General features: G+C 36.9%; 1 protein-coding gene across 1 annotated transcript; it reads left to right on the forward strand.

The window, feature by feature from the left end:
- Positions 1-5761: 5761 nt before the first annotated feature.
- A4GNT (alpha-1,4-N-acetylglucosaminyltransferase) lies at positions 5762-11371 on the forward strand. The gene is made up of 3 exons (XM_014071223.2): positions 5762-5971; positions 7076-7503; positions 9511-11371. Exons 2-3 carry the CDS (start codon positions 7096-7098, stop codon positions 10111-10113), a joined length of 1011 nt encoding a protein of 336 aa, XP_013926698.2. The 5' UTR covers positions 5762-5971; positions 7076-7095; the 3' UTR covers positions 10114-11371.
- Positions 11372-15771: the final 4400 nt, after the last annotated feature.

Below are 15771 nucleotides of genomic sequence, written 5' to 3' on the forward strand. Positions count from 1 at the left end.
GATCACATCAAAATGATACAAAGACCTGGTGAAAAAATGAGTCTTTGACAAACAATGGAACTGAACTTGTAAGACAAATGCTGCTTCCTAAAACAGAGAATTCTCCATAAAGTCATCAGAATATGTCCACACTTGAGCTTTTGTTATAGGAAAAAGTACATTGTGTGTAAACTTCGGAGTCTTTTTAATACAACTTATTTAACATATATTATTAATTTAAACTCTGCTATCTTTGTTAACCCAATGACATTGAGAATAATTGGGAGTGAAAATTATCAAACTAAGCTATCACTATGTGTTTGCTTTGCATTTCCCAAATCTATTACAAACTCCTACATCCTTCATTTATTTCCTAAAACAGGATCTGTTCACAGCTGAAAGCAAACATGGAGTCTCTATCAGATAACTAGTGTTCTAGTTCTGTAAAGCCAGCATAGCTTATCAAAATATCAAAACATGTCTACTTACAGGGAGGTTGAGTAACAGGACAATTTTTTTCCACATAAAAAGTTTCAGGTTCAGTCCTGGCTTCTTAACATAGGCCTTGAAAATCTCCAAGTGAAGGCTTTGGAGGGCCACTGCTATTTAGTGCTAACAGCTTTGGGCTAAATGGATCAATGGTCTAACATAATACAAAGCAATTTCCTGTGCTCCAATATACTGTAATTCTACTATTGCCCTTTGTTTACTTTTTTAGTTCTCAAGACAACCTTCATGAACTTTAGGGGTAGTTACAATGGCCAGAAGGACTTGCATCCATTACAACTCTTCTTTAATGACCCTGATTCCTGCTGGGGCAGGAAAGATACTGCTTACTATCAGAGAAGTACTGAGATGGAGAACTCCACAGAATGCTAAGGGCCTCTAAAATTTAGCTCCAGGTCTTTTTTCATATAGAACAAAATATCATGGCATTAAATAGTAGATTTACAACAAAAGAAAACAAAAATAAAAGTTAAGACTTCAAAAATGACCAAATGTTGACTGATGACAGAAAACCAACCCATTGCCCTAAGAACAATAATGCAAATATTGTAAAAACAAGCAGTTTTTTCATGTAAATTTTTTCATCAATTATTTTAATATCTGAAGAAACGTATATTTATTATTTTATTACATATATTCTGTCTTTTTGTGACACAAAGCACTGACAAATGTCATTTAGCACTTGGAGGGCTGAAAGAATGTTGTTCTTGATTAGCTGTTTTCCTATATACTAAATACGTTGGAGTAGTCTATTATTTGCACTTTTCATGCTGCTAATGTTAGGAGTACAAATAAAAGGGGGAAACCTGATTTTTTATTCTTCTCCTTTTTCTTTCTTCACTGCCTGATTAAGCAGAAAAATATTCTAGCATGATTTGGCTCCCCTTTTGTTGGTCCTTAGCCTATCTCTGTTTTCTCTGTTTTCAGTTACTGTAGTCACCACACTTCTATTTACGATAACAAGTAATAAGGTTGAGAAAAAGTGTTAGCTCCTGTTAAAGCACCAGCTTAGAAACCTGAAAAAAATAATTTCTAGTGCCATCTTATACACAAAGTCAGCTCAGTGACCTACAACAAGTCATCATCTCTCAGCCCGAGTAAGAAAGCAATGGCCATTTTCTTTGAAATCTTGCAAAGAAAACATCAAGAACCTGTCTTTGTTTGGAAGGCACAAAAAAGATTGACATATTTTAGATACCTTGAGTCTGCCCTGAGACAATGTGGAAAACATTACTATGAAGTCTACCTTCCCATGAGCTGGAGATGAGAAGAAGACAAGGGATAGGCATAGGCAAAGCATGCAAGTGGTTAGACACAGATGGGGAAATGGGCCTTACCTCTCTTCCTTGTTTCCTTTTCTTCTTCTCTGCTCTACCTGAAAACAAAATTCAGAGACGCAGGCCTTCCTTAATAAAAGGACAAGGGCAACTACCTTGTATTTTTGGATCTCAATCAATTATATTATTTTTAATAGACTTACTTGCATACCAGCATATATGTGCTACTAAACATGGAACTCATGAGTGAATGGGTTGCCTGAAACTTTTCTCTACAAAAGACACATTTAAAACCCTTTTATATTAAATAATTCATGCTTGGGGTGACTTATTCTTGGCATTAAAAGGAAGCTCTTTTTCAAATGCCAACATAATGTCCTTACATAGCTAAAATAGAGGACATTAATAGGCAGATAAAAATCTACATTTTTGTACATTAAAACAATTAAAATCTGTAATGGGTGGATCTATGGGCTGAGAAAATGAACAAAAGCTGAACATAGTTAATGGTTGAAGTATTTGGAGTTTTGTTAAGAAAAATAATTTTAACATAATGTGATTGGGAAGAGAACACACCTGGCTGCTCAAATTCCTGATAGGAACATTCTAGACTACAACATTTTCTTACAGGAACTATTTGATAATAGTGACTTCCTATTTATATTATTCTGTTTGTTATAAATAATGGTTGAAGATAATAAAGTTCTGAAAATATAGGTACTTGATTATTTTATTGGCATCAAAGCAAAGATAAAATATAAAGAACACTGTGGTACACTGTGAACTGAAGCATTCTTATCAAATAGAACCAATGCTTTAGCTGACTGTGTCAGTTGATATTTCAATCTTCTTTATACAAAGCTGCCTTTGATTAACCAAGTTGAAATTACTTGATGCAATCGCACATTTTACAATTGTAGGAATTGAAAGACAGGGTACATTTTCTACTCTCCCCATTTGATTTTCAGAAGGGGAAGGCTTGGACTCTCTGTTCCAGTTGTATGGTTATGTTTGAATAACATCCTTATCTGGATTCAATTAATTTTGATCAATGATCAAGAAATTGCATTAAAGCATAATTTAACAAAAGTAAAACTGCCTTGTTTAGACTTTTGCCTCATTTTCACTATCACAACCACAGTATTTTGCTAGTGTTCAGGTAACAGATAAACACATATTTGAGAGCAGGAGGTCCATATAGTAATTATTCATTCTTCCAGGGTATTGATGCAGCAGGGGTAACATGTAATTTTTATGAATATCCCTATATTAAAATTACACTATAGTTGCACTTGAGAATGGCTTCTATCTCTCAAAATCCACATGTGCAGTTACACTTGGCTAATAAAATTTTAGAATGCCTGCTCTACAGAAATACAGAGGAAAAGAAATTGTGCCTAGCCTTGAAATTGTTTTCCTAGGAACCTAGGAGAGTTAGGAGTTAGGTGAAGGTAAAGCTTCCCCTCGCACATATGTGCTATCGTTCCTGACTCTAGGGGGTGGTGCTCATCTCCATTTCAAAGCTGAAGAACCAGCGCTGTCCAAAGACATCTCCATGGTCATGTGAACAGCATGACTAAATGCTGAAGGCGCACGGAATGCTGTTACCTTCCCAGCTAAGTGGTTCCTATTTTTCTGCTTGCATTTTTACATGCTTTTGAACTGCTAGATTGGCAGAAGCTGGGACAAGTAATGAGAGCTCACTCCGTTATGCAACGCTAGAGATTCAAACCACTGAACTACTGACCTTTCTGATCAACAAGCTCAGCGTCTTGGCCACTGAGCCACTGCTTCCCTTAGGAGTTAAGTATGCAAGCCTAAATACATCTTTCAAATTCAGCACACCATTTTATTAGTATCCCTTTGGAGTTTTTTTTCCAAACTAGTTGCAGTCTAACAAATCTGGTAGGCGCCAGGATTGGATCATCTCCCACATCTCTTTCTGAGCCCAATATTGTTCTTTAGGACATTAAAGAATATCTGCTCAAGAAAAATAATCCAAAAGAGGATTGAGTACAAGAATCTGATCTCTTCTTGATGGTTTTAAGCAATCGTTTTAAACTATGAGGGGTGGGATATTGCATTATATTATCTCTTTTCTATTTTGGACACACACCTTTTCTTCTAGTAGTGTCTCATTCACACTCTGAAGTTTTACCTATTCTTTTCTACTAGCAAATTCTTATATACCTGGTATAGCTATATCAGCTGCTGTATTGCTTCTCAACTAGTAATTTCAAAAAGTCTTTTGTTTCCTCTTTTTATCTCACAGCAAGTACTGTACAAACATCACTTCTAAAAGTTAGGAGTTGGAGTGATATTGAAGATATCAAAGGTCCTGTAAATTGACGTTCAAGCTTACGTTTATTCAAATCTAATGTAAGTTTTATAAATAATTTTCACTGTATGGGCTGTTTCAGTGTCAATCTAGCACTATCTGCTGTACTCTTCAAAACAGGTAAGTCTTTATTTGGAAATGTATATTCTTTTAAGCACAGTGGGCAAGATAGATGTTAGATCAGTTGTATTCATTCCAATAATGTTTAAATCAATAAATCATGAGATATCCGTTGCATAAATTAAAAATCTTTCTAAAAACCTCTAGAGTTTTCTGTGCATTAATTTAGTGCATTAGGACAATTAGCATAGCACCTTCAAACTCACAGTTTGAAACTGCATGCTTTTATTTAAATACTATAAATCCCAATGACTCCAGTTGGACTATCTCCCAAGAAAATATGCATCATATTACAGTTTAGGTTATATGAATATAGGTATATAAATATTATCTAATAATGCATATGGCTTTGTTTTCACTTGAACTTTCTGAAATTGAACAAAATAAAAACAACTGTATTAAGTAACGTGCCTGAGTTGTCAGGCAAAATTTATTTGATTTATTAATTTAATTCAAAAATTGAATCAAATCTGAAAGTTAATCCAATCCAGATATTCAAAATAAATTCTTAAGTATTTTTCCTAATAGTTTTTTTGGGAAATTTCAATTTTTATACAGAAGCATCAAAATGATTAGAAAAGAATCAGAAGCATTCAATTTGATGTTTCACTTTGACTTTTCAATTAAATTCAAAAAGTCAGTTCAAAGGTTTAACCACATCATCAGAAATTTGATTGCCCAAATTTTTTACTTAACCCTATATTTAAATAAATCTAGATGGCACCTTTTGCCATTACTACTAAACAAGAAATCAAGCACCCTGAATATTCCTTGATGTTTTTATTTCTTTGATCCTTTTCATTAATATATCTTCTTGGAAATTAATTACATCCCTTTTCCCCTAGCCATCTTGTGTTTAATAAGTATTTTAATATCTTCCTTCTTTAGTTTAACTGCCAGTATCTCTTTTTGTTTCTCATTGAGATCCCATCCAACAGTAACTTGTTTGTCTTCCTTTTTCTTCAGATACAAATTTATGTTCTTTGCCTTTGCATTTGAACATTCCAAAGAATTAGGAAATTTAGATATATTTACAAACCTCAACATTGTTTAAATAAATAAGCAAACCCCTATATTTATACAATGGAGAATCAAAATGTCTTTTCAGTTCCTTCAGTTGTGGATAAAACAGGTGATTAATCTGCGAAGTTAGTCCTCAGGGATGTTTATAATACATTCCTCACTTTTTCCAGAGCTAAGCCTTGGTGGGGGAAAAAAGAACATTAATTATTCATTTCACTTAAGTGTTTGCAGCCTTTTTGCACAAGTGCAGCATTGAGATGATTCCAACGCTTTTCAGTAAAGCATTACAAGTCCAGGTTCTCATTTCAAAAGGAAAACGGAAAGACAGATGGATAGTATTTATTAAGCAGACATCACTGGAACCAATATTTTACTCAGGAAAGTCTACAAGAGGAAGGGTTTTTTAAAATATGTATTCCTAAAGAAATTTTGGAAGAAAAATACCTGCTCTCTCATGATCATCTTTCTAATGTAAAATATGAAAGCTATGGGAAAGACAGAATTACTGCTCAAAACCAGTTGATATTCCAAGGTACCAGAAGTCAGAGGATACCAATTTTTAATTTCTATCAGTCACATGGAAACTAATATTAAGCAACAACATGAATACTCTGGATATTAAGAAGATATCCAACTGCTGCATCTTCCTGGAACCTCCTGTTGAGACAACGGAGTTAAATCATTGCAGGCATCTACTGATTTCATCAGAATATAGCCACAAAATCAGGTAATCTGACAAACATTAGTTATTGTTTGGAAAATTGGGATGTTCAACACCCCACCCCACCCCAAAAAAAACCAGGATTTTCTAAGTTAAAAAATTTAAATATATTCAATCTTGGGATCTTTATGAAGCAATGTCATGGATTTTTCATCCACCTCTAGTGTTGCTCCACTAGAATAGTTCAGTCATTCCCATCGCTTCAAATCTCCATCAATATTCCAATAGAGCTAAGAAGCAACACAGCTCTAACAGAGTTGTAGCCTGACATGAGGTCTGTTGGCCGAGGAGATATGTTCAGGGAACTGAATTTAAAATATATGTTGATATTTAACAGAAAAACAGTATCCTCATCAGCAATACTGTATCTACAGCAATTATAAGACAAAGGACCACAAGGTGGCTGAGGGAAAGAAATCTCCATATTTTTCTGGCAAAGCATGAGATTTTATTTTTATTTCTGCATGTTGTATATAAAACTGCTGCATTCTGGAACATATCTGTTACACTCCTTCTAAAATTTGCAGAATTATTTTCACAGACTTTGGCATGGGTGGAGATATACAGTGGTGATGTCGAGGAAAAAATGAGCATTCTCACGATTCAGGCTGCTGTGTAATACATATTTATCTGGAAATAAACCCAGCTGAAAAAAAAGCTAGACTTTCCCCCTAAATAAATATAATTAGGTATGTGTTGTTGTTGGATCTTCTGCTATTAAGAGATTGTATAATAGCATTGTTCCTGAAAGGATGGCAGTAGGCGGGTTGGTGGGCTGGTTAATAGCTTACACTACATAATTCTTAATGCGTTTTGAGGTGGAGAGTATATGTTTATCTTCCATTTGTAGAAAGCCCATAAAGGAATGATTAGAGTTTTCCCCAGGGAAATGTTTCCTAGAAGAAATCAGCTTAGTTCTACTCAAAAGTGTTCTTAACACAGATTCTTATATCATTGTGTAACACCTATAAAGATTTATACTTTCAGCCTAGATGAAGGATAGCTGAAAATTTTTAGTAGCAACAGGAAAGTAGTTTTGGTGTATGCAGTTGTTGTTGTGGTAGTAGAAAATGCCTGACTAAAACATGTTGTTTTCACTCATGTCAAAAGCCTAAGAAGCAGTCAACAAGATGAAAGAAATTCAGTTGTTCTTGTGTGTCGCCTTTCTATTTGCATTTGGAATAGTTTATGAACTGTCCCAAGAACCAGATTGCTTCTTTTTCTGCAATCCAATTCCCAAACATTTCCTGAGGCCCAATGATGTCATGTCCCAGGGCAGAAGTATCATCTTTCTGGAGACAACTGATCATCGGCAACCTTCTCCACTCGTTTTATGTTCTGTGGAATCTGCTGCCAGAGTTTATCCAGACAGACCCATCATTTTCTTGATGAAAGGACTGGACAACAACACATTGCAGGATATAAAGTCTTCTTACCCCTCACTTTTCTTCTTATCAACTATGAAGAACGTTTTCCTTTTTCCTCTTCAGGAGGACATTTTATTCCAGGACACGCCTCTATTGTCATGGCATCTTCAGGTAAGATGGGAAGTGGGAGTGTTTTTTTTCTGAATAGCCAGAAAAAATAACGTTAATTCCAGTTGACCTGTTCTGTTGACTCTGTTATTGCTCTTGCATCTATCAGGAAAAAAACCTCGCCTTTGGGACTTGTGTTTGACTCCAGCCCCATTCACTCAGTACTTAGAGATCTGTGAACATCTCTTCCTCAGTTTTTCAACTGTCACATGATTTTAATACTTATGGAGTCTTAATTGTGTTCTATGCCTTTAATTCTTTATATTCTATATTATACTTTTTGCTAGCAATCTTAAGTACTCACCAGAAGAGAATACACACACGCACACACGCACACACATGCATATACAGAAGTTTCTCTCCTAGTGTAGACCATAGCAAAAAGAATACTACTCACAATTTACTATAATGTGCTACAAGAATTTTTCTGTTTTCTTTAACATTAAGTGTACCTTGTACTCATGGTACAGTACGGCGGGATGATTCTCTAAGACTCTAGCTTATCCATAGCACTTCCAGGAATGACTGTGAGACTACTCTTAAAGAGAAAAAAAAAAGGTTAATCTTGATTCAGAATACTTTCCCAAACATAAATGTTAAATGGAAAGGATTTTACTTGATCTTCAATGGTCTGTTAAAGAGTAAAAAAAATAAAGTTAAGAGGTTGCCTGAACTCTGCAAAATTAATACAACATATCAGGAAATAACCACATTGGCTCTCCATCCTTTGAAAAAATATTCTCTAAGAACAAAGCTCATCACTAGATCAGGCTATTAATCTATACCGCAGCAGATATGCAGGTTTTTAGGAAAGAGGCTTAAGCATGATGTAATTTCTGACTCATTTGTAAGGAGCTAACAATTGGGTTTGAGATATTTTACATGTGCTTGGAAAAAGCTATCCACACTAAGGATGAAGTAACTTTTTAAACATTATGCTATATCTTGCTATGGATATTAAAAGAATAATATGAACATTTTTTTGTGAAGCTTTTAAACTTTTGCTTAATATATCTATATTTGGGCATAGTTTTTACCCTATGTAGAATATTGCCTTTAAGTTAGTAAGACTTGCATTCTGAACAAGTTGCAGCATTATTTATGTACTGATCACAATATGTTTTGTTGCTTAAAGCTTTCAAAGAATATTAAGAAAATACAGAAAAAAACGGTATAACTTATATTAGTGGATTCATTATATGTTTTTTTAAAAACATATTTTGGTTAGCACAAATACACACACACACATTTCTGTGTGTGTATGTGTGCATATATGTATATGTGGGAGTGTACATACACATCAGGAGTGGATTCCTGCCAGTTTAATCTCTTCTATAGAAGAGGTTCCACAAATCTACCATGCCATTTAGAACTGGTTCCAGTTCCCACCCCCCGCCAATCCGCACCACGCTTGCCCCCACCACCACTCACCGATTGGCTGGCTCACCAATCATCCTGCCCACCTCTAAGAGTCCTATCTAAACCTTAAAGTTTTAAAGCTGTCAAGTTTGAACACCCCTGGGGTTCTTTTTTTCTAAAAGGTTACGGGTGCAAGGGTCTTGTAACTTGACAGCTTTAAGACTTGCGTACTTCAAATGCCAGAGTTTCTGAGCCAACATTTTAGTTGCTAAGCAAGAGCGTTGTTAAGTGAGTTTCACCACATTTTACAAGTTGGCCATGCCCACCCAGTCACATGACTGCCAAGCCACTCCCACTCAGTCACATGGCCAGCAAGCCACTCCCACAAAGCAGGCCACACCTACAGAAGAGGTTCTAAAAAAAATTGAAACCCACCACTGATACACATATACACACACACACATCCTGCAACATCTTGATTAAGCAGAATCTCAGGGATAAAGCCTATATATACATCCAGAATTTGAATCTGTAACATCTTAGGCAAGTTGTATGATATGGATATAATTTCTTCACTGCAAGTACAAAAATATTGCTTTATCTTAGCTAGTTGTTATTCCTTGCTTATGTATCAATTTTGAATTTTTTCAGGTCAATGCAACAAAGGAGAAATATTGGGCCTATGTTATTTCTGATGCAATCAGACTGGCAGTAGTGTGGAAATATGGTGGAATTTATATGGACACTGATGTTATTTCCATCAAACCTATCCCAGTGGCTAATTTTTTGGCAGCTCAGTCTTCCCAATTCTCCAGCAATGGGGTCTTTGGTTTTCAGCATCATCATTGGTTCATCTGGGATTGCATGAATGATTTTGTTCAGAATTACAATGGAGACATCTGGGGAAATCAGGGACCTTACTTATTTACAAGAATACTACAGAAGAAATGCAATCTTAGAAATTTTGAGAATGTGGAAGACCACATATGTTACAACGTTTCCTTTTTGCACCCTCAACGTTTCTATCCCATTCCTTATCAAACATGGACAAAGTATTATGAAGTATGGAACACAAAGCCAGAGTTCAATCATTCCTATGCTTTGCACTTATGGAACTTCATGAACCAGAAAGAGAAAAAGAATATGACCATTGGAAGCAAAACACTTGTGGAAAACCTGGTCAGAACACATTGTCCTAATACATATAGATTGGAGCTCCACAAAACACAGTTGCCTCAAAATAAAACTAGTTAATGTTGAAAACTCGTTGTTCTTTTGTGAGTACTCCAAGAAATCCTTCCTTTCTTTTTACAGGCATGCCAGTCTCTGATGCTGGATATTTGAAAGGCCAGGAAATCAAGGTCTCCAAAACTCATAATAGAACATAGTAAATTCTGGATGGGAAGAGACAGAAGGAATAAAAGCAAGTTTTAACAGGTGCATTAACAGAGTTGGGAGGGACTTTGCAGGTCACCTAGTCCAACCCCCTGCCTAAGCAGGAGACCCTACATCTGCCTCTACCTGGGATCAAACTCACAACCTCCTGATTGTGAGGTGAGAGCTCCACCTCTAGGCCACAAGTTAAGCCCTGCCCCTTTCCCTCCTCCCTGCCCGGATCCATCATGCTACTAACACACAGTGGGAATTTTGACAAACCACTGGACTGCTCAGAAACATATGAAATAAGAGGGAAACTTATTTCCTATACTGAACAGGAGAGCTCCAATCTTGCCTTGAGTTTTTTCTGTAATTCCAGCATATCACAACTGTGATTGAAAAGCAGTAATCCTTCAAATATTAATTTGGCAATCTTCAAAGATAATATTTAACACTTTTAGAATACAGGGAATGAACAAGCAATATACTTAGAGCCTCTATTTGATCCCAGGAAATATACAGCTTCTTCTTGGGATTTTCCAAATGTAAATCTTTTTGCCATTTTTATTTCACACTAGAAAACTAAACCCTATGTGGTAGTGATTGCAGACCGCAATGCTATATGAGAAGCAGTCACATGTAGTTGCTAAGAACTGTGGTTAAGTTATTTTAAAAACAAAATAAAACCAATAATTGTAATTGTATGTTATTGTTGTTTTATTGATAGCAAATATTTTTATGGGAACTTGTCTTTGAACAGGGAGAATAAATCAGAGATAAGATGATAACTTTTTATTGTAATTTCTAATACCTCTGTAAAAACACTCATGACTTTTAGGTAGCAATGAGTACATAATATGGGGACTCCTTAAAGACAGATTTGTGCTTGTTTCTATTCCTTTTAACAGCAACCTATGGAATGTTTCTTTTATCAATACTCTTTGATGAAAGTTTATAAAATTATCATTGCTGATAAAATTTGTATCTTCCGGAGATGCCCGTTGCACTTTTACATATTTCATAATGTACAATTGCAATGTTATCTTTGGCTATGGAAAGAATAATTTCATTTCGTTTTTAGTGGAATAATGAAGAAACTTAGAAACCAGTAACTTGTGGTAACTTCACATCAAATGAATATATGTTTAACATTTAGGAAAAAGACTAGGAATGGGATATTTTTTATCCAAAGTAGGTTTATTTTACATCTGTAACCTCAATATTTTCTCCAATAGGGCACTTAAACATTGTTGAGACATGTTCTTTCACTTGGAACTATTCTAGTTGGCACTTAATAGATCACTTCATTTCTAATAGCAAACCTACTGCACTAAATCTCTCCAGGAACAGTATAATACTTTTTAGGAAGAATATCTCATACATTATATTTTGCAATATTTGTTCAGCTAGTTTCCAATTTCAAGTAAGACAACACAATATAAACATGTACACATGTCTCTTGGCCTCAGCTGGCTCCTCACTACTCTTTCAGATTGTTCTTGTATCTTCTGAAATTTAAGATGTGTTTTTCATTTATAATAAATTACGCTGAAAACTATTTCTAATGTTTGTCAAAATAAGCTTAAATTCTCAGGCACCATGTAATACTCTCTGTAGTGCAAAGCCAAACCCAATAATTAGCATGGCAGCCATATAACAGTCTCTTCTGATGCAGAACTAGCAATAGAGAAAGGAAATAAGGGAGAAGGAATGGGGAAATTGTCAGCAGATATTCTCTGACTTTTTTCATCTATGTTTACTGGAAACTTTATAACTGGCCAGTATTGCAGTTGTGATAATGATCAGAAAGGTTGCTGTGCAAGGTGGGGGGGTCTTTAAAAAGTTGAGAATAAGGCACTAATAGTTTTGGAATGTAATATTTTGGTAGCAATAGTATCTGTGTTATAAGAACAACTGCATAAATATTGAAATGAATAGATGAATAATAAATGTAATGATGTGAAATGAAACTAGCTTTAAAAAAAATCATTTGCTGTATAAGAATGCCATTTACAATTATTGAATTATACATCACTAAAGTATACATGGTTTTCTCATTGTTGTGTATACTACATTTCTTATTCAATTTTCAGTGACCAGTTGAAGGCCTCAAAGATGTAATGTATTTGTGTAAAGCTGTGATTTTATTCTTACTAACCAGGGAATAATCCCCGGTGTATTACTCCAAATAGATACATATAGAAATGAACTACATTGATACCTCAATACTCGTTGTTAATTGGCTCTGGGAGGTGTTATGAGGACCAAAAACTGAATACCAAACAAATTTTTCTCATAAGGGATAATGTAGTGAGCCACAAGACTGCCAACACTGACAAGTTCTTGTGTGTTGAGTACCAAACAAACAATGAGAACCAGGACAAAAGTTTTGGGTCAGAATGCATTGAGTACCAAATTTGATGACTTTCAAAGCAATTGAGTACCAAGGTACCACTGTATTAATGTATGTAAAATGTTAGCTTTTGACATGTATTAAGATTGCTTAATGATAAAGCTAAGAAAGGTCAAAAGAATCTAATTCAGTGTTTCTCAACTTTGGAAACTTTTCTCTGTGTAGATTTCAACTCCAAGAATTCTGCAGCCAGCATTTCTGGGAGTTAAATCCACACATCTTAAAGTTGCCAAGACTGAGAAACACTGATCTAGTACAATTTAGTACTGGTCTCTTCTGACAGCAGAGATGGAAGTAGACTGTTACATTTCTCCTTTAGGTTTAGAAAAACAAATCATGTTTATTTTAAGAGAAATAAAAGAATGCAATTCAGGGAAGATATATATGCTATTTTAGAACTGGTTATAACTTAATTACAGTATGTTAGCACACTTCCATAGGAAAGACTATCAGGCTTATCTATGGACTCTCAATAATGCACAGTGAGGAGGCCTGAGCTATGCCAAGGTTTATTCTATGGCTGGGCCTAATGATGAAACAACTTAATATAAGGTTAGTCCCCACACTGTAGCAAGCTGTTTTTTGTATTCTGTACTTTGTGTTTTAAAACCTATGTGCCATAAAAGGTTCAGCATTTTTTCTTTTTTGGAACCTGACAAGAATTGTTTGGTATGTTCTCCACCCAGAAAGGGACCTTCCTCCCTCTTTCACCATTTAGTTAAGCAAACTTTAAAAATGCAAAAAGAAAGGAACTTTCCCGCTTTCTCTCATCAGTGCCTGATAATTTCGGAAGGCTGCTCTGAGGTTTATTAAGTGCTGCCTTCTTTTGAAATGTAAAATATCTCGGCTGCTACTTCCGCTTTCCTTGGAAGCCCCAGCAGCAAATTAAAGGGTCTCTTTCTCCCATTCAGGGGCATTTTGTTCGTTCAACGGGGCACAGACGGATACAATTCTCAATAGAAGGCAGCCCCAACCTTTGGACTCGCCTCCTTTCTGCTGGTAGCGATGAGACACCAAACCAGAAACGGAGAGACAGCTTTGTTATTCAACAAGCGAAGCCTTAATAGACCTCTGAGGACCAATATTTTATCAGACTGTGATTGCCCGATCCTCCCATGTTGTACATTGTGGATAGATTACAACCGGAATGAAGCTTAAACAAGCAAGAGAAAGCAATCAGGTGCCGTGTTTTCATAAATTACTACAGCAACAGCTTGGCTTGGGGGACGGTTTACCAGCTGTTTCCAACCCTCCTGGGAGAAGCTCCGAAGGCGCAGCGAGAGCCTCGGAATTGCTTTCAGGCTTCACCTCTGACGTTGCAAATTTCGGGCCGAGAAAGCGATTCGTTGCTGTGGCGCTGGGATCTTTTGCCTGGATGGTGTTGAATTTCCTGGGTGGGAGGGGAGAGACGGAGGATTTCAGCGCCGAGTTTTGTCTCCAACCCACCGCGGTTTGTATCGGGCCTTTTTTTAAGTGCGAGTGCAGGCACACAATCACACACATACACCGCCCTGCTTCACAAAATATGCTTCCTGCGGGCAGGTAAGGATTTGCTTTGTTGGAAATGTAGTTCCCGTGCCTTAGTACCAAAAAAAGCTGGAGAAAGGGAGGGAGACGAGGAGGAGGAACTACGCCTTGCTCGAGCCAGTTCCTTCTCCCCATGCAGATTTGCATCGCTCTCTCGGTTAACCATTGTCAGCTTGTTCATTGCTGAACCTCTGGCATATCGGAATAATGATACTGGCTACTGAACAGGGAACGAAACGATCTCCCTCGGCGATCAGCTTTCACCAGTCTAACTTTTCTTCGAAAGCCGTTTCCTTTGGAACCGTTTCCTTAGGCCCGGAGAATGCGAGGTCCCTGGAGAATACGCGGCTTATAACCGGGGGGTGGGGAGATAGAGGGGGGCTTGAAGGGAAACCGAGGCAGGGAGTCGGATACGGTTTAGTAACAAAGCGACTTTCCGGATTCTCGAATGGCTCTTCTTGCTTAGTCTGAAGCCGCGTGTGGGAAGGCTGCTGGCCTCGAGAAGTTACGCGACTTGGAAGATGCTTGGACAGTCAATCGGAGCCCGTTGCCCCTGTCTTTGTTGAGGCTTTAGCGTTTCTGAAAGTCTGGAAAATAGGGGCTCGCGTTTCCATTTTGGAAAGGAAAGGTTAATCATCGGCTGGCTCTTTTTTATGAGGACAAGAGATCCAGTAGAACTGGACCGATTGTGGCCTCCATCCAGAGATGGAGATGCCCAGATCCAAGCCTCTTGTGAGCTAAATATTAATATTTAATCCTTAATATTAATATTAATCCTCGTGGGTTGTACACTAGTACAGGCAGTGCTCTTACGATCGCAACTGAGCCCAAAATTTCTGTCAAATGAGACATTTAATATGCAAGTTTTGCCCCATATTATGACCTTTGTTGCCATGGTTCTTAAGTGAATTACTGCAGTTGACAAATTAGAAACCTGGTTGTTAAGTGACTCTGGCTTCCCCATTGACTTAACTTGTCAAAAGGTTGCAAAAAAGGATCACCTGACCTTGGGACACAGCCATGGTCATAAGTATAAACCAGTTGCCAGATGGGTTGTTTCATGAAAATGACTGAAAGCCTGGGAAAGGTAGAGCTTTCAGTAAGTTTGATTCAGAAGTGCTCCAGACCTGCAAGAGCTTTAAAATGACATTAACTTTAATGAGGAAGCCTGAATAAAGAGAGGACCCTTTAATGCAGTGTTTCTCAACCTTGGCGACTTTAAGTCCTGTGGACTTCAACTCCAGAATCCCCTGACTGGGGGATTCTGGGAGTTGAAGTCCACAGGACTTAAAGTCGCCAAGGTTGAGAAACACTGCTTTAATGAGTATTCATATTTATGATTCATATTTATGATGGTTGCTGTGTTCCGGGGTCACGTGATCAGCTTTTGCCACCTGCTGACAAGCAAACTCAATGGGGAATCCAGATACGCTTAACCGTGTTACTAGCTTAACAAATGCAATGATTCTCTTAACAACTGGCAAGAAAAGCCATAAAATGGGGCAAACTCACTGAACACATGTATCACTTAGCCCCATAAATGTTGGGCTCAATTGTGGTCCTAACTCAAGGGCTACCTGCAGTAGAGAGATGTC

The sequence above is a fragment of the Thamnophis sirtalis genome, unplaced genomic scaffold (genome assembly GCF_051295495.1).
Source record: "Thamnophis sirtalis isolate CommonGarterSnake01/CBP01778 unplaced genomic scaffold, rThaSir2_p1.2 scaffold_11, whole genome shotgun sequence".
Classification (NCBI taxonomy): Eukaryota; Metazoa; Chordata; class Lepidosauria; order Squamata; family Natricidae; genus Thamnophis; species Thamnophis sirtalis.